The 18038-nt window shown below is 66.7% G+C and overlaps 1 protein-coding gene across 1 annotated transcript in view; it reads right to left on the reverse strand.

Annotated features, from left to right (window-relative positions):
- SLC6A6 (solute carrier family 6 member 6) overlaps positions 1-18038 on the reverse strand; it is a 63115-nt gene that overhangs the window by 6387 nt on the left and 38690 nt on the right. Inside the window, exons 6-13 of the mRNA XM_055134498.1 lie at positions 13255-13387; positions 8995-9129; positions 7909-8012; positions 7650-7774; positions 5351-5463; positions 2304-2441; positions 700-802; positions 288-388 (exon numbers count right to left, since the gene is read on the reverse strand). Coding sequence (XP_054990473.1) covers positions 288-388; positions 700-802; positions 2304-2441; positions 5351-5463; positions 7650-7774; positions 7909-8012; positions 8995-9129; positions 13255-13387 — 952 coding nt within the window. The remainder of the gene's footprint in view (positions 1-287; positions 389-699; positions 803-2303; positions 2442-5350; positions 5464-7649; positions 7775-7908; positions 8013-8994; positions 9130-13254; positions 13388-18038) is intronic.

Genomic DNA, 18038 nt, shown 5'->3' on the forward strand with positions numbered 1-18038 from the left:
GGTTCACTGCTCTGGCCTGGCACCCCTCGACTTTGCCGCTGCCCCATCCACATTCCTCTCGCTGAAAGCCCTGCTGGACCCGGCCCCTCTGCCTGCACATTCTCCTCCCGGAGTGCTCCCGCTCCTCTCCCAACGTGCTCCCGCTCCTCCTCCCACAGAGGGACCTCGGGGTGGGCAGCCCGGCTGGCACGGTGCCGAGGCCCACGCAAAGCTGGGGCCACAGGGGACGGGCTGCAGGGAGGAGGAGGAGGAGGAGGAGGAGGAGGAGGAGGAGGAGGAGGACTTACAACACAGAGAACCGGAGTGACCACGGCCCAGCTGTACTTCATCCAGGGCCCAGGCCGGTAGCCGATCATGTCTTCAATACCGTCATAGAAGTTATCAGTGCCTGCGGGAACGGGAGCGGAGGTGAGGCGGGCTCCCGGGGGGCCTCCTCCAGGCCCCTCTCAGACCCACACCCCCCATCCTGGCACAGCCAATCCTCAAACAGGCCCTTCCTGGACCCCAGAGCAGGAACTAGGGCTAAGAGGAAGTCCCACCTTGCAGCCTCAGCATGGGGAGGGCAGGGGCGTCCAGAGGGGAGGAGTCCAGGGAGGGAAGGCCTTGGTGTTCGGCCCAGAGGAAGGCCCCTTGGGATTCACTTCCTGAAGCAGCTAAACCAAGACCCCAGAGCGAGGATGGGCAGCTACCGGCACTTACCATAGATCCAGGCAATAACAAAACATTCAAAGAATGCAACCCACAAAAGGCATACACCGCTAGCTGCATAGTAGTCAAAGAGTTGAAACACATACATGCCACCCTGTAGGGGGGAGAGAGAGAGAGAGATACGGTGATGGGTCAGGTCACAGCACATCCCCTTCATATACAAAGAGCACTGGCCAATCAACAAGAAACAGACACCCCAAGAGGGAGTTGGGCAGAAAACCAGATGTGTGACAACATTCCAATTTGGGGGTCTGGAGTGATAGTACAGTGGGTGGTGCACTTGCCTGGTATATGGCTGACCTGAGTTTGATCCCTGGCATCCCATAGGGTCCTCCAAACCCTGCCAGGTTTATCTCTGAGCAGCCCGGAATAAGCCCTGAGCACTGCCGTGTGTGACCTCCAAGCACCCCAACCCCACCCTGCCCCAATGCCATATCTAACAAGGCTTAAGACACACAAACAAGAGGGTCAGACAGATAGGTCAGTGGTTAGGGTCCTTGTTTTGCACACAGCCGACCTGGGTTCAACCCCCGGCATCCCACATGGTTTCCTGAGCACGGCCAGGAGTGACTCCTGAGTGCAGAGCCAGGTGCAACCTCTGGGCGTCAGTAGCTGTGGGCCCCCTTTCCCCTCCCCCAAATATACATACAAATAAACAAGAAAAACGTGAGCAAAATGTGACCTGCCATATAGCACAAAAAGAAAAACGTCTGGGAAGTTCTCCACAGGGGCCTCGTGGTCCCCGTCACATGCCCCAAGACCCCAGCAAAGCGCTTGTTTCGTTTTCTTTTGCTTTGCTTTGCTTCTTGGGTCACACCTGGCGATGCTCAGGGATTGCTCCTGGCTCTGCACTCAGGAATTACTCCTGGTGGTGCTCAGGGGACCCTATGGGATGCCGGGGATTGAACCCGGGTTGCCCGGGTGCAAGGCAAACGCCCTCCCCGCTGTGCTGTCGCTCCAGCCCCCAAACGAGTGTTTTCTCTGTCAGAACCAGTGGGCTGCAGGACGGAAGTGGGTCGGCAAACGTGACCCTTTGCTGGACTCTGGGGAGAGGCCAGAGCAGGGTCCTTGGGGGGCGCCAGCCGCTCCCTTTACTGGCTTCCGCCGGCTCCTCGGCCCGCGGCCGTGCAGTGCTCACTCCCGCCCCTCCCCACTGCACCTCCCTCCCTGCAAACCCCCCTCGGCCGGGCTGAGCCCAAGCCTGGAACTGTTGGCCTGGTTGGTGAGATGTCACCGGTGTGGCGCCAGCCCCCTGAGCACTGCTGGGGGAGTCCCCACCCCCAATAAAGCTAAAACCAAAATGTGTAAACGGGGTCACGGCCGCCACAGACACGGGTGCCCGCCACGTCGGCGCATACACCGGCAAAGCAGCTTCCGTTCAGGGGGCCCAGCCACGCCCCTGCCGAGCCGACCCGTGCAGGGTGGGCGGGGAGAGGGCAGCAGGTGCCCGTGGCTGCGGGGAGGCATCCCTGCACCTGGGCTTCAGGGGCCACTGCCGGGTGCCCACGGCGGGGGGGGGGGCGGACACACCTGAGGGGGAAGGACCCGGGGAGCTGGGGCCCCCCGAGGGAGCCGAGCCGGGGGCGCCCACCTACCTCCGTCACCATCATCAGCCCCAGCAGGTAGCTGACGCTACAGATGAGGGCGATAAAGATTTCCCGACGGTAACCCTTCCTTAGGAAGGACGGGTAAAGGTCAACCAAGGACGTGATCTGTCCTTCGACTTCAACAAACTGCGGGAGAGAAGAGAGAGGAGGGGGCGTGAGTGGCGGGCGTGAGACCCTCCCCTCCCAGGGCCCACCCCGGGCTGGGGGTAGGTGGGGGGGTCTGTGCCCAGCACACCCCGTCTCTGCCACTCATCAGGGTCCCTCCCTGCACCCTGGCTGGAGCCATCATTGGTCTCCACGAATCTGGGCCTCAGTTTCCCCACTGGTTCCGGAGCCCAGGAGACCTTCCTTGTGGTGCTGGGGATCGAACCATGACGCCCGCACATGTGAGACACGTGCCATCTGTCCGTCCGTCTGTCTGTCTGCGCCCCTTCCCCGCAGGGGTCTCCCCTGGCTGTCACCTGCACGCCACACCCCCAGTGCAGGGGGCCGGCCGGGCGGGGGAGGCTCGCTGTGTGTGCTGCCCGTGGTCCCAGAGCCCCACCCCGGCTCCCAAGGAGGGCCCATCTTCCTGCTGAGGTGCCGGGTGACCCCCCCGCATCTTCCCACCCCACCAACCACTGTGGACACGGTTCCACGGTGACGGGGTGGCCCAGGCTCCGCGTGGCCGCAGACGGCACCCGCGGAACCAGCGCTGACCAGGGTGCCCAAACCTGGCACACGTGCGTCGCACACTCCGGAAGTGAAACTGGGCCCGAGAGGTGTGTGCACGGCCACACCCGGCAGCCCCGGGCCAGGGGACGCGTGAGCTGTCCTGCGGTCTGGGGGGAGGGGGAGGGGGAGGGCCCGGGCAGGACGGCGACACAGGCGGCTCCGGAGGCCCAACCCGGAGACGGCCCGAGAGTGAGTCGCAGGGGTGCGAGAAGCGTCACCTGGTGGGCAGCAATGAAGGACGCCCAGACGGGGTGGGGGTCGCAAAGGGGGTGACCGCCTGAGCCCTGGCCACACAGTGGAGCCCCCACAGTGGAGCCGAGCTAAGGTCCCGAGCCCGGGGTCACCAAGGGCCATGGCCGAGCCCAGGCAACCACGAGGGGCTTCTCCGAACCTTGGCTCCACCCCTGCAATCGGAGCGAGCTGCCTCCCCCTGAGCGGGCCCTGTGGGAGGTTCCTGATCCCCGGGACAGAGGGGCCAGGGGCGAGCACGCGGGGGCCGGCACGGGGCAGACGTCTGCTTCTACGTGGGCGACACCCACACTTCTCAGGAAACACGGGCACAGTGGCCCGAAAGCCCAGACCGGGGGGGGGGGGGCGGATAAGCACCTGGGCGTCTGCATCTGCACGGGAAGAGTCTCTCTGCACCCAAGACCCCCGGCTGCGACCCCCACTGCTCCTGCTTTCCCGAGCACCACCAGGAAGGAGCCCCTGGGGGCCCCCCCAGCACAGCTGGTGTGGCTCCCCCCGGTAACGTGGCCAGTGGCCCCCAAACAACCCCCCTACAAGCCCAGAAGGCCGGGCTGTAGTCAGGCCCCGGGGAGCCCCCCCAGACCCTCCCGTGTGCTCCATTTCCACAGGAAAGAGGCCAAGGGCGGGGACAGGCTGGGCCAGGACCCCAGGACCCAGCACGTCCCACTTCTGAGTCCAAAGCCCCCCGCTGGCCCGAGGGTCCCCGCCCACCGCTCTGAGCTGCACACAGAGTGGGAATCCACAGCTCAGGGGACACCCCACTGCCCATCCCCCTGGCCTCTGGGGACAGAAACCTAATAATGAATAACCCCCTGGCCAGCTCCCGAAGCCATTCCCGGCCCCAGGGGCCTCCTCCGGGCCGGAGATGTCATTCTTCATCATTTATTAACCTCTCTGTTTTTCTTTCTTTGCTTCCACTTGGCGCTCTGGAAGGAGTCAGAAAGCCATTTGCTGTGGAGCCCCGAAGGCCAAGTTCATTAAGGAGGAATGAAGAGCGACGTGGCCCGGCCGCTTGGGAGCTCCGGGCCCCCGACAGCCGCCCGGGATTCCGTTCTCAGCCTCCCACATGTTTTCATTCCCATCTCGGCTAATCCCTGCCAACTCCTTCGCTGCTCTTGACCCCGGCTGGCTCCTCTCGGCCTGACCTTCTGAGAGCCATTCCCCCCACCCCGTACCCCCCGTCCATCCAGTTCCGGTCCAGCTGGCCCCACCCTGGACATTGGCCTGGAGGTGGAGGGCCCTGGGGTGGACGCAGAGATCACGGGGCTCCCCGCTGCTGACCAGACGAGCACAAGGAAGGGGCAGAGGCTCGTGCCAGAGCGACAGTACAGGGGCCTTGCCTGCAGGTGGTCCCCAAGCCCCGGGAGCAGAGCCAGGAGTCAGCCTGAGACTGCCGGACGTGGCCCCCAAAAAACACTGCACTGTGGCCCTGTTGTCCCGCTGTCCATCGATTTGCTCGAGCGGGCACCAGTAACGTCTCCGTGGTGAGACTTGTTGTTACTGCTTTTGGCATATCGAATACGCCCTGGGGAGCTTGCCAGGCTCTGCCGTGCGGGCAGGATACTCTTGGTAGCTTGCCGGGCTCCCCGAGAAGGGCAGAGGGATCGAACCCGGGTCGGCTGCGTGCAAGGCAAACGCCCTCCCCGCTGTGCTATCGCTCCAGCCCGACAAAAACAAAGATCCAGACCCCCCCAGTCCCGACACTGAGCTCGGCCCCAGTCCCCGAGGCGAACAGACCAGCCCACACCGTGTCTGGGTCTACACCTGCAGGCCCGAGCCGGGGAGGGGACACGTCCCTCTGGCAGGCACCGTGTTCCCAGGACAGCTGCCCCCCGAGTCGTCTGTGGCCCCTGGGGTCCTGGGGTCGCTGGGTCTCCCTGGGCTGCTGTGGCTCCGGTTCGGCTCTGGCCCCCTCAACTCCCGTCGGGGACCCCAGGGGAGGCAGAGGTGGTCTGCTCCACGCAGGAGGCGCGAGGGGAGCCCTGTCCCTCGGCCGGAGGCACGGGGCAGGTCCCCCCCACATATCGGCAGCGCTCCCCCCACCCGGCCCGGCCCGGCCCGGCCCCGCCTACCTGGCTATCCAGCCCAAGCAAGAGGAGCATAATAAAAAAGAGGATGGACCAGAAGGTGGGCAGCGGCATCATGGTCACGGCTTTCGGGTAGGCGATGAAGGCCAGGCCAGGACCTAGAGGGCAGAGAACGGGGGGCGGAGGGGGCCGTCACACAGGGGCCGCGGGGTGGAGACGGCCCGAGCTCTGCCCTGGGGAAGGCCAGGCCTCTCGCACGCCGGGGCGCGGGGGGGCCCCCGTGTTAGCGCCTGTCTCCTGGGCGGCAGCAGAGCGGCCCCCTCACACCCCAGAATCCAGACGCACCCCGGCGGCGGCGGCGGCGGGGGGACGGAGCCAGGCCTCGCTCCTCCGGCCCGGGGAGAGGGGACCCCGCACCAGCGCACCCCCCGGCAAGGTGGGACGGTTCCGGCCATCCGCCCGGGGCCTCGTGGGCTGGGAGGAAGAGTGGGGGGACACCCCGCCCCCTCCACGGCCCTCCAAGGCCGGCCACGGTCCCCGCCGGGCCCCGAGCTTGGCCGCTGACCACTGAGCCCATCACAGGGGCCTTCCCGGGCCTCAGCCTTCCCTATCTGACACGGTCGCTCCCCAGGGGCGACCCGGGAGGCCAGAGGGTAGCCGGGTCCTACAGAGGGCACTGGGGGCAGGGGCTTCTCCTGCCTGCGGGGCGAGAGACCCTCAGGACCACGGAAGCCCCGGCGAGAAGCGCGGGTCTAACAGGGCCGCGGCAAGAAAGACCAGCCCGGGAGCCTGGGGCCCGAGTCGCCGGGGCCAGACGGGGCCTTTCCCGGTTCAGAGGGAACTGCTGGACCCAGCCCCGGCCCACAGGGGTGGGGACAGGGGCCGAGGCAGCCCAGCACGCCGATCTGCCCCTCGGCCCGAACTCCGAGACCACGTCCCGCCGGCTGTGAGACGGATGGAGAAGGGGCCCCGCCCGCTCACCCCTGCCCGCAGGCTGGCCTTCCTCACGCCCCTCCAAGTGCCCAGGGGCCGAGGGCCTCGGCCCCCGTACCCGCAGCCGCCAGCAGGCGCGCCAACCCCTTCCTGGGCCAGGGGGTCCCCGTGCGTGTGTCGGAGGAAGGACCACCCTGGAGGGCCGAGGGCGAGACGCCTCCAGGGAGCGAGTGACGGCCTCAGGGACACGGAGGACAAGGACAGAAGTCACCGGGAACGGGGACGTGGCAGCCAGTGTTCCCGGCTCCCATGGCCAGCGCACGCCAGAGGGACCCACGGGGCGGGGACGGGGGCGTCTCGGCCTTTGCGCAGTGCCCAGTGCCCAGGAGGGCACGGCTGCTTCCAGAGACTTCCACAGGGTCTAAAGGTCAGCTGTGCTCTAACCGGGCACGCAGGCGGGGCTGCCCTGCAGGTCACAGGGGTCCTGCCAAGACCCCAGCTCTGCCTCTGCCCAGCCCTGGGTCCCCCCCGCCTCTGTCGGCCACGGACCCCGGGCCCCAGAGCTGGGGTTCTCTGAGGTTAAGTTCCAGGGACTCCCGGCCCGGCTGGGGTGCTCCCTGCCATGGGCCTCTGGCCCAGGATCCCCCACTGGGCGGGGGTGTGGAGGAGGGGAAGGTGCACTGAGGAAGCTTTCCAAGCCCCCCAGTGGCCCTGAAGGGCGTGGGGGGGACGTGGGGAGGGAGGGGGCCATCCAAGCAGCTGCTGTGAGCATCCGTGGAAAATGCTAGAACAGTGGCTCCTGAGATTCTGCTGTCTGAGGCCCTCGGGCCCTTGCGGTAAAAGACCCCCCCCCCCCCTATCAGATTCCAGAACCTTCCTGCTGGCGCTCCAGCACCGCCACCTGGGAGCAGGGCCTGCCCCTTTCAGGCCCCTCCTGCCCTCCCCGAGGGGTGCGGGGGTCCCTGCGCCCCTCTCCCCGCCTGGGAGCAGGAGGTCAATGCGCTCTGAGCGGGCACAGAGAAACACAGAGAAACCAGAGCCGAGACGGCGGTGCAGGTGCCCGCGGGTGCGGACCCGGGCCGGAGCTGGCAAAGCGGTTTCCATCGCTGAAACCAGCAGTTTTCCGGGGACAAGGAAGCGGGGGTGGGGCAGGGGGAAAGGCCACACAAAAGTCGCTCGAGAGCCCCCAGAACCCTGAGGTTTCTGCCGCCCCCTTGGGCCAAACTGGAACAAAAGTATTTAAAATGTCGCTTTTGATACTCTGGGGGCACATCTTGTTGGGGGGGGGGTCCATTTCGGAAACCAGGCTCGTCCCCCCCCCAGCCCCCTGGGGGTCTGGCTTCATGCCTGCAGTACTCGGCTTACACACTAGGTGGCAGTGCCCACCACCACTGCCACAAGACCACCATACCTGACTCAGCCACATCAGCAATGTCCACCCCTTGCTCTTGTGCCATGAAGCCCAGGATGGAAAAAATTGCGAAGCCAGACACAAAACTGGTACCACTGTTCAGGCATCCCAGCAGCATACAGTCCCTAAGTTACACATATGTCAGGGAGCAAGTTAATTCACAACACAAGGAAGCCAGGCTCCCTACTCTTTTTTTTTTTTTCTTTCTTTAAACATCATCATTTCTAAGCTGCACCAGGCCCCCTGGCGCCACACTTGCCTGTACGAGTTGTACTTGTACTTGTTGTAGCTTCCCAGCGAGGTCATGGCCCCCAGACAGATGGCATAGGAGAAGAATATTTGGGTCCCAGCATCAATCCAGACCTGAGGGGAGCAGGGGCAAGGAGAGAGAGAAGAGAGAGGGGTCATGAGGGCGGGCTTCCTGGAGGAGGCAGCAGAGACTCTGGCCTCTGTGCTCACAGGTGGCCCGGTGGCCCTGGGCACCTCAGCCATGTGCACTGGCCTCCCCGGGGGCCTCGGCCGCCAAGGAAGCCCAGAAGAGGAGGGGAAAAAGAACCCCGGGTGTGAGGTCTTGGGGGGAGAGCACTGGATCCTGCAGCCGGCCCACGGCTCTGGCTCCCAGCAGAGGGGGAGGGGGGCGATACCCCGGGCTCCTGTTTCCCACCTCGGAGCTGGCCCCAGTGCCCGGCCCCACACAGCTCTTTTGTGGGCTGCCGGGTCAGATTTCAGCCCGGGGCAGACACGGGTGGCTCCGGCTCCTGGGAGAGGGGGGAGGCATTCCTGGTGGATTATGCAGACAAAGCGACTCTCCAGAACCTTCCCCGGGAAGCTGCTCTCACAGCTGTCCCGTCCTGCGGGCCAGGCCCCCCCACACCTCCCCCTGCCCAGGGCAGAAAGACAGTGGGGGTTGGGGGGGAGGCAGAGTCCAGGGCGAGGCCGGGGGGTGGGGGGGCCTGTACGAGGCGCCCCAGAATCCCCCTATCCCGGCCCCTCAGGAGACCCTCACGGGCCCTTCATGTTCCCAGACTCTGAAGCCCCCCCGCAGGCCTGGCCCGCAGCACCCCCTGTGCAGGGGGGAGGGGGGCCGAGGCCCGGGGAGGCGAGTGGCCGCAGAACCGCTCCTGCTCCCTTACCTGGCAGGGCGCCCGCGCCAGGCGCCCTAATTGGTGGCCTCAGGGGTCCTCCGCGAGCAAAGACAGTGCCAGCCGCCAAGGCCCCGGGGCCGGTGGAAAAGTACCAGCAGCGCGGCCCGGCGGGCGCCGTGCACCCGGGACGCCCCCACGGGGCTCCCCCCCACCCCGGCCCGGCCCGGTGCCCCCGGGAGGGCCCTGAGGCCCTGCCGTACCTGCGGGTCCTCCAGGCGGGAGATGTCGGGGTAGAGATAGAACTTGATGCCCGCGCCCGCGCCGGGCAGCGTGAGGCCGCGCACCAGCAGCACCAGGAGCATGGCGAACGGGAAGGTGGCCGTGAAGTAGACGACCTGCACGGGAAGGGGGAGCGTCAGGCGAGCTCGCTCCGCAGTGCTCACACACGCGGCCACGGCACGGGAGGCGGGGTGGGGGGGTCCCTCGGGCTGTGCCAGCTCTACACAGGCGCGGACCCTCTCTGGGTCACACAAGACCACCTGGGACCGGACCCGGACTTGGCTGGGAGCACGTGGAAGCTTCCGGAAGGGCAAGCAGGACGGGCCACAGGTGGCCCAGACTGGGCCAGGCCGCGTGGCACGTGGGTGCTGGGGCCCCCGGGCGCCCGCCCCGCCCCTCCGTCCCCAGGGCCGCGTCTCCACAGAGCCTGCTGGGGCCCAGCCTCTCCTGCGGATTTTTCCACCTTCCCTTCCGGGCGGGGAGTTTCCAGGGAGGGTCCCCGCGCCCGGGGTCGGGCCAGGAGTGCGAAGGTCCTACAGGAATGGCCGGTGGCACCTGCGTGTGGCCCGGCGTGCCCGGGGCGCCCGTGCCAGGGTGGGTGCCCGCACCTCGCCGGCTCCGCGGGGGCCCCACAGGGCTGGGTCCTGGGTGGCCACCATCCTCTGACGGAAATAGCCGGGCCGGGGGTCCGCCCAGGCCCTGCTGCTGGAGCACTTACTGCGCCCGCAGCGGCTCCCGGGGGCCCTGCCATGGGTGGGGGGTGGGGGGGGCTGGGGGCTGCTGCCCCGCGGGAGGGGAGGGCTGGGACGCCCTGGGCCGCCTCGGCTCCCCCTGCCTGCCTGTCTGCGTGTCCGTCTGTCTGTCTGTGGACCTGCCTGTGACCATGTGTCTGTCTGTCCGTGTGTCCATGCCTGTCCATCCATCTGCCCGTGTGCTCCCGCACTGGACCCTGGGCAGGTCTCGGCCGTACTCTCCTGCTCACCCTGCAGCCGTGCTCCTGGGCCTCAGTTTCCCCCGCCACCCTCCCAGGGCAGCTCCGGAAGCGGCCGGGCAGCAGGACGGGCCTGACCCGCGGCCCCTCCTTTCCGGAGGACAAAGTGCCCGCGAGCAGCCTGTCCACCGGGACCGAGGCCACGGCCGCGCCCGGGCTGAACAATGGGCGCTGACAGCAGGTCCCCTGGAGAGGCCACTTCAAAGCCCCAGCACCGGCCGGGCCAAAGACTTCAGCTGGGACACGGCGAGGGAGGGGGGAGGGCAGCCCCCCCAGGTCTCCACACACTTAACTCCCCCGAAGGCCCCCATGGGGACACCCGGGGCAGGGCCCTGGCGCCCCTCCAGGCGCTAAAGTGGTGGGGCCCACCACCTACACTCCCAGAGGGGGAAACTGAGGCCCAGGAGGGAGCTGTCCCCTGCCCAGAGCTTGGTCTGGGGTCTCTGGCCACAGAGAGCTTCACTCTGTGTGTGTGTGTGTGTATGTGTGTGAATGCATGTGTGTGTGTGTGTTGTGTGTTAGCTTCACTCTGTGTGTATGTGTGAATGCATGTGTGTGTGTTGTGTGTTTGAGTGTGTGTGCGTGAGTGCATATATGTGAGTGCGTATGTGAGTGCATGTATGCGAGTGCATATGTATGTGTGCGTGTGAATGCATGTGTGCACATGTGTGATGAGTGTGTGTGAGTGCGTATGTGTGTGATGAGTGTGTGCGTGTGTGTATGTGTGTGTGTGCGCATGCGTGTCTGCGTGGTGGTAGCCCCCAGCCACAGCCGGCGATGCTCCCAGGGCCCTGGCCGGCTCCCCGGCCTCTCTGGAACCCGCCCCTTGTTTTGCAGGCTCCGCGGCCGAGCCCCTGAGAACACAGCCTTCAACTTTTCCGTGTTTCTCCCGGGAGCCCTGGCGGAGACGCGGGTGCCAGGCCCTGCCACGGGCCGCGGTACTTTTCCACTCCTGCTGGCGAGTCTCCGTGGCTCCTCTGAGCCCTCGGCCCAGAAGCCCCGTGGCCCCATTGCTCTGGAAACGCGGGCGGACAGGTGCTCGCTGCCCGAGGGACGGGGCCCGGCTTGGGGCCGCCCGGAGCCTCCCGTGGGGTGCAGGCCCGGCCAGCACGGCCACTCGTCCCAGCAGCAGGGGACCGAGGGCTACGGCACTGATGCTCGAGAGGGCCAGGGCGGTCCTGGGGCCTGAGGTGACATCCTCAGCCCCACTGCCCAGGGGCAGCCCCCGGGGACGCGTCCTTCCCAAGTGGAGGTCAGGCCGGCACCCCTTGGTGCTCTGGGCAGGGCGGGCAGGGAGAGGAGGGGCGGGGGCAGGACAGCAAGGTGAGGGTCTGGGGGGCCTGGCTTCCGGCACAGGCTGTGTGTCCTCAGGCAGGTCAGCTAACCTCTCTGTTTCCATCAACGGGAGCCCAGGCCGGGAGGAGCGGAGGAGCGAGGTGCCGCTGCCTGCCATGAGGACAGCGGGTCCCCTGCCTGCACCCCATGCGGGGGTGGTGTTCGCCGCTGCGGCAGGCCCAGGCTGCTCTCTGGCCGGGTGGACAGCTAACGGAAGCCCGCGGAGCTGGGCCGTGTTTGCCTTGGCTTGTGGGAGCTGCCCGGGGCGGCTGGTCGGGCGGGAGGGAACCGCTCCTGCTCCTGGGGTCAGGGCACTGCCTCTGCCATCGGACTGGGCGGCCTCAGAACTTGGTCCCCCTACCTGGGGCGTGACCGGCAGTTCCTCGACCACTTACACCCCCCGAACTCTGCCCCGAGATTCCCTCCTGGGCGAGCCTGACCTGGTCCCCATTTTGTTTTCATTTATTTCAGGTCTGGGGGTGCTCGGGGAGGACTCCTGGCTCTGTGCTCGGGGCTGGCTCCTGGCAGGGTCTGGAGAGCCACAGGAGACAAACCTGGGTCAGCCGCGGGCAAGGCCAGTGGCCTCCCGGCTGGACCACTGCCCTGGCCCCGCCCCCCTGCTCTACCCGCCCCCCCCCCCCCCCCGCAATGCTGCCCCCTGGCTCCGGCTGCCCCCGCCAGGGCCCCTTCTGCCCGACCCTCCGCGCCTCACATACAGTTTGCTCCGGTAACGGGGGGCTGGGGGCTCCAGGCTGGCTTTGCCGACCGGGCCCGGCTGCCCCTACCCCACGGCTGGGGCGCGGGTTAAGCGTCTCCCACGCATCAGACTCCTGCCGTTGGTGCTCACCGGGGCGGCCGGCAGAGCGTGGCTACTGCCGCCACCACCAAGACACACTTGTTTTTTTTTGTTTTTTTGCTTTTTGGGTCACACCCAGCAATGCTCAGGGGTCACTCCTGGCTAGGCACTCAGGAACTACTCCTGGCGGTGCTCGGGGGACCATATGAGATGCCGGGGATCGAACCCAGGTCAGCCACGTGCAAGGCAAACGCCCTCCCCGCTGTGCTTGTGTGGCCCAAGACACACTTGTTAAAGGAGGAAACGGAGGCCAGGGCCCACTGCCTGTGACCGGGGGGTCGCGCTGGCCCATGGGAAAGCCCCTCCCCTTCCTGGCTCGGCCCCCGTCCTGAGCCCACGTGTGCGGGTGTAGCCGCTTCCTCCCCACGCTGGGGTTTCTGGGGCCCACCCCGGGGGCCCCCTCGCCCTGGGGATCCCAGCAGGCAAACACAGTGCCTCGGGCAGCTGGGGGAGCAGAGGGTCTTTCCGGCGACCTCACCTCTGGGCTTTCCTGGCTTACAGCCGCGACCCGTCAGTGAGGGTGGGCGGGGCCACAGGAAGGGGCCTGGAGAGGCCACGGCCTGACGCCTCACTCACGCCTGGGCGCTGCCCGCTCCGACTGTCCAGCCCCGGCACCTCCGCTCACGGCTGACCCGCTGGGTGCCGTGGCACGTCCTCCATGGCCAGCACTGCTGTGGCCAGCGGTGAGCGGGGACTCGGGGACGGCTCAGGAGCTCCGAGCCTGCAGCCCTGAGGCTGCACCTCGGGACACTCACTGGGCCACCAGGTGACGGGGGCAGCGAGACCCCGGCAGGGGCCCCCCTCACTCCCTAACTCCCTAACTCCAGGTCTGCGGGGCCAGGCTCCACACCTCGGGCAAAGAGTCTGCGACCCCTGCCAGTGACTGGCCACTCCAGTCATGCCACTGGTGCCCCCGACGTAGGAACTGGTCCCTGAACCCGGCAGCCTGTTGCAGGCGGCACCCTCGGGAGTGTCTGAAGCCGGGATGGGGCGGGGATGTGGGAGGGAGCTTTCCTGGGTGGGCAGGCGGCCCTGGGGCCGGGGAGGGCACTGACTCACCTTGCCCGTGGACTTGACGCCTTTCCAGATGCAGAAGAAGCAGATGAGCCACACGAAGAGCAGGCAGAGCGCCAGGTCCCACTTGAGGGAACCCACTTCGTCGATGCCGGACGACAGGCTGAGCACGTTGCGTCTGCAAGCAAGCCCCGGAGACGGGATCAGCGCACGGGCCGCGCGTGGCCGGGTCCCCCGTCCCCACACCAGGCTCCGGAGGCAGGTTCCAGCACTGCCTCGGGCTCCCCACAGGGCCGTGGGGACTGACCAGGGGTTCGGGGCGCACCCCAGCCTGGCCTTGGACTCGGAGCCCGTGATGCCTCATCTGTCCTCGGGGTTCTGAGTCCCCCGAGACGGGCTCTCAGAAACCCTCTCCCGTGTCCACTGGGCGCCCGACGGCCCCGCAGGCCACAGGGACAGAGGGAGACGTCGAGGGCTGAGCTGCCCAGACGAACCCTGACCGCCTCACGGGCGCACATGGGCTTTGGGGCCAGGCTCTGTGACTGGCCATGCAGGACGGGCTCCTGGAGGACACTGGGGGACAAGGGCCCCACCGCAGGCGGGAGACGGTACCCGGGCGGGGTCCCCGTCTGCTGGGGCACCCCCCTCTCTGGTCTCGCCACGCACGGGGGCAGCCGAGCCCGCTGAGGGACGGTACTGGCGCGCCCCCTGGGAGAAACTAACTTCCCTCTTGGGAGAGAGACCCTCTGATTGCACCTGTGCCTCAGTTTCCTCATCTGCAAGCGACCCCAGCCCATCCCCTGGCTCCCAGCCAACGCGTAATGAGCTGCAGTTGGGGACCGGGGACACCCCAGGCTGGGCCAGTTTCACCCCATCTACAATCCCAGAGAAACTTCCCCGGGCACGTGGGTCAAACCCGACTCCGTTACCAACAGGCTCATGGCCAGAGGGCCGTGAGCTGCTCACTGCTGCCAGGCCCGGCCCCAAGGACCAAACCGCACACAGTAGGGGGGGTACACAGAACTACACTGTAGGGGCGTTAGAACCACACAGTAAGAACTACACACTGTAGGGGCGCCAGAACCATACACAGTAGGAGTGCAGTGAACACCCACACACAGTAGGGGCGTTAGAACCACTCAGTAGGGGCGCCAGAACCACACACAGTAGGGGTGCAGTTCGTGTCCACACAGTAGGGTGCAATACGCACCCACACACAGTGGTGGTGGGGGGCACCAGAACAACACACAGTAGGGGTGCAGTGAACACACACATAGTAGGGTGCAATGCGCACCCACACACATTAGGGGTGCAGTGAGCACCCACACACAGTAGGGGCACTAAAACCACACACAGTAGGGGTGTTAGAACCACCCACTGTAGGGGCGCCAGAACCACACACAGTAGGGGTGCAGTTCGTGTCCACACAGTAGGGTGCAATACGCACCCACACACAGTAGTGGGGGGCACCAGAACAACACACAGTAGGGGTGCAGTGAACACACACATAGTAGGGTGCAATGCGCACCCACACACATTAGGGGTGCAGTGAGCATGCACACACAGTAGGGATGTTAGAACCATACACAGTAGGGGCGCAGTGAGCACACACACACAGTAGGGGCGCAGTGAGCACCTGCCAGGAGGGCTCAGCTGCAGACCAGCCCTGCACGTCCCTCGGGAGCCTCCGCCGGGCAGCTGTCCTCACCCCTCCGCCGCCACAGCCGGGGCCTGTCTGCACCGAGCCAGTGTGTGGTGCCCCGTCCCCCCCGCCACACACACACACACGAGAGTGTCCAGGGGTCCTGGGCGGCAGAGCCTTCACTGGAGGGAGAGCACGGGGCCCCAGGCCCGTGCTGCCCGCGGTCCTCCCTGTGACCCGCTGTGACCCCTGCCGGTCTCCCACACGGGAGCCTCGGGGTGCTGTCCCAGGAGCCGGGAGGCGGCTGCGGGGCTGGGGGGGGGGGTGCGCCCGGGCCGAGAGGTGCCCTGGGCATGTGAAGGACGGTGGCCCTGGCACAACTGCTGGGTGCCAGCGGGGAGCACGTGGCCAGAGACACGCATGGGCTATTCTGGGCAGGACGCGGCGGACGCTGGTGCCGTGGCGAGCTGGGAAGGGCCGCCTGGGGGGGGCACGGGCGGGGCCCCCCACCTTCCCTCTCATCTCTGAGGGGCATCTCCCAGCAGGACGCAGCCCCGCCCGGGCTCTGGGAAGGTTTGTGACGGGCCCTGCAGTCAGAGACGGGGCGGGGGGCCTTGAGGGGCCGGTCTGAGCCCCCCGGGGCCTGTGATGGCTCCCAGTGTGGGGCACGGTGACCCCCCTGGTGACCCCAGGCGCCCCCCAATCTGCACGGCCTCCTGTACTGCCACCCCCAAGGCCGGTTCCTGCCTCACTCCTGTACTGGGAACCAGCCGAACCCCAAGCCCAGCCCCCACCCGCCTCGACCCCTGCCCGTCAGGAAGAGGGGTGGCGACTCCGGACACAGCTGGGCCCGGAGGACCAGGTGGAGGGGACCCGGCCCGCCTGCCCGCCCGCAGGACGGAGCACACAAGCCTCTCCCGGGCTCCGCCTGCCGATCTCTCCCCTCTGCCTCGGAACCAGGGGTCTGCCTTTCCCCGGGGCCCCCAGGATCCTCTCGCCCATCCCCGAGCCCCAGGGTCTGTTTAGGGGCTGCTTTGTCAGGCTGCACTTCCTGCCCCTCCCCCCACACCGTGGAAAACTTCCCAAACCCTCCGTGTCTCTCGGCTCATTTTTCATCAATTTTTCTTGCATCCCGGCTACAGTGGCGTTTACAGTCGGTTTGACCTGCGCCTGGACTGGGCAGTGCGGGGACGGTCCCTCTAGGAGCCACTGGCCAACCCAGAACCCTGCCGGGCGCATAGTAGGGGGCCGGCAGATGTGGATGGAGCAGACGCCCATCAGACCCATCTGATGGGTAAACTGAGGCTCAGGGAGGTGCAGGAATTCCTCTGAAACCACTCCGACTTTGATTTCATTTTTTAAATAAGAATTAAAAAAAAACCAAACTGATAAATAAAGCCACGCCGGGCCTGGCTCCTTTCGGCCAGCGCGGCCTTCGGGGGCCGGTCCCCGTGAGCCGCCGTGGCATTGCCCTTCCTGAGGGCGCCGGCTCCCTCCCAGGCTGTCCCAGAGGTGAGCGGCATTCTTGTCCAAGAATAGTCATGATTCATCCCAGGGCGGGATCCGAAAAAGGATCGCGGGGCCTGTGTCTGGAGCCGGCCGTCCCGCGGCACTCAGAGATGTAAATACGTCCTCGAGTGGGCCCAATCGTTTCCTTTTGACCGCCGGCCAGCCATTTATTGGCCCCGGCACTTCCCTGGAGAGCGACGAGCAACAATTATAAAAGCGCGTCCGCCCGAGCGGGGCCTGCACAGGCCCTCGGCCGCGCCCCCCCCTTCCGACAGCTGCAGGGGGAGATTGGCAGCCGGGCTTGTTTGCAAATATGACTCACTTCTTTGATTCTAATAAAGTCTAATGATACGTGCGGAGCTCCCAGGGGGCTGCTGGCTGCCCAGGGCCGGGGAGGAAGGCCTGGCTCCAGCCGCAGCCCGCCCCGCCCGCCTGTCCTCCAGGGCTGGCCCGCGGCGGGCCAGAGGTGACCCCAGAGCAGGAACCCGGGGGGCCGGGGGCCTGGGGGCCGGGGGTTGGGCGGGGAGGGCTGAAGCCGAGTGCCCTTTTTCCTAGAACGTCTGCGGGCTCCGGAGGGAGCCAGTGTGGAAAGGTGGCGTTGTGCCCGCAGGCCCTTCTGGCACCCATGGGGATGTCTCAGAGGGGCCCCACTAGGGAGGGGGCTCCAGGGCTGCAGCCGGGCTCCGGGAAGACCCCCAGGCATCACCTGAGTGTCCCCTTGCTCCGGGGCTGGTGGTGGGCGGGAGGGGGGTGGCCAGGGGCATCCAGGTGAGGCATCGGGGCTGGGGGTGTGGCGACTCGGAGCCGTTCCGCCACCTCAGGCAAGTCACTGAGCCTCTCTGGTCCTCAGGGGCCACTCCGTGAAGGGGCTTTGCCCTAAGCACACCCTAGTCTTCCCCCAACCCCCCGAAGGGTGGCGTGAGGGGAGAGCCAGGTGGTCCCTGGGAGGGGAGCGACCCAGGCCTTGCAGCTGGGCCAAGAAGGGGCCAGAAGCAAGAGCGCTGCCCACTGTGCTCCCCTGCCTCCTCGGCCCACGGGGGCGGGAGCTGGGCTATAAGGGAAGCCTGGAGCAGCCCAGGGCCGGGCAGGGACAGCGGAGGGGGCAGGGACAGCGTGAGAACGGGGCAGCGACAGGAAAGGGACAGTGAGCGGACGGGGCGGGCACAGGGTGGGGACAGTGGGGACACAGGGTGGGGACAGGGATGGGCAGCGACAGGCAGGGCCAGCGGGGCCACAGGTCAGCTGCAGGCAGGACAAGTGGACTCCAACAATGGACAGGGCTGGGCTCTGTCCCGAGGACGCGGGTCTGGCCTGTGGGAGTGTCCTCACTCGCCCGGAGCCCACTGGGACCAGCGGCCACCCCTCCATAGTGTCCTGAGAAACCCGTCTCCGGGGCACTGCTAAGGATCTAGGCCAGCTGGTGGCTGTGCTGGGGCCCTGCATACAGCAGGCGCTCAGTCCCCGCATACAGCAGGTGCTCAATACTTGCATACAACAAGCAAGTCTCTGGGTCTCTCCCCCCAGGACGCTCCCTCCACATTCCTCAGCTCAGTCTCCGCAACCTTTCAGGGTCCCCGCCTCTGGGGAACGAAGTTCAGACCTGGGCCTCGAGGGCCTTCAGCCTCGTACCCCCTCATCGGAGACTCCCACATACACTTCCAGAACTCCACACCCCTGC

Source organism: Sorex araneus, chromosome 4 (assembly GCF_027595985.1).
Source record: "Sorex araneus isolate mSorAra2 chromosome 4, mSorAra2.pri, whole genome shotgun sequence".
NCBI lineage: Eukaryota > Metazoa > Chordata > Mammalia > Eulipotyphla > Soricidae > Sorex > Sorex araneus.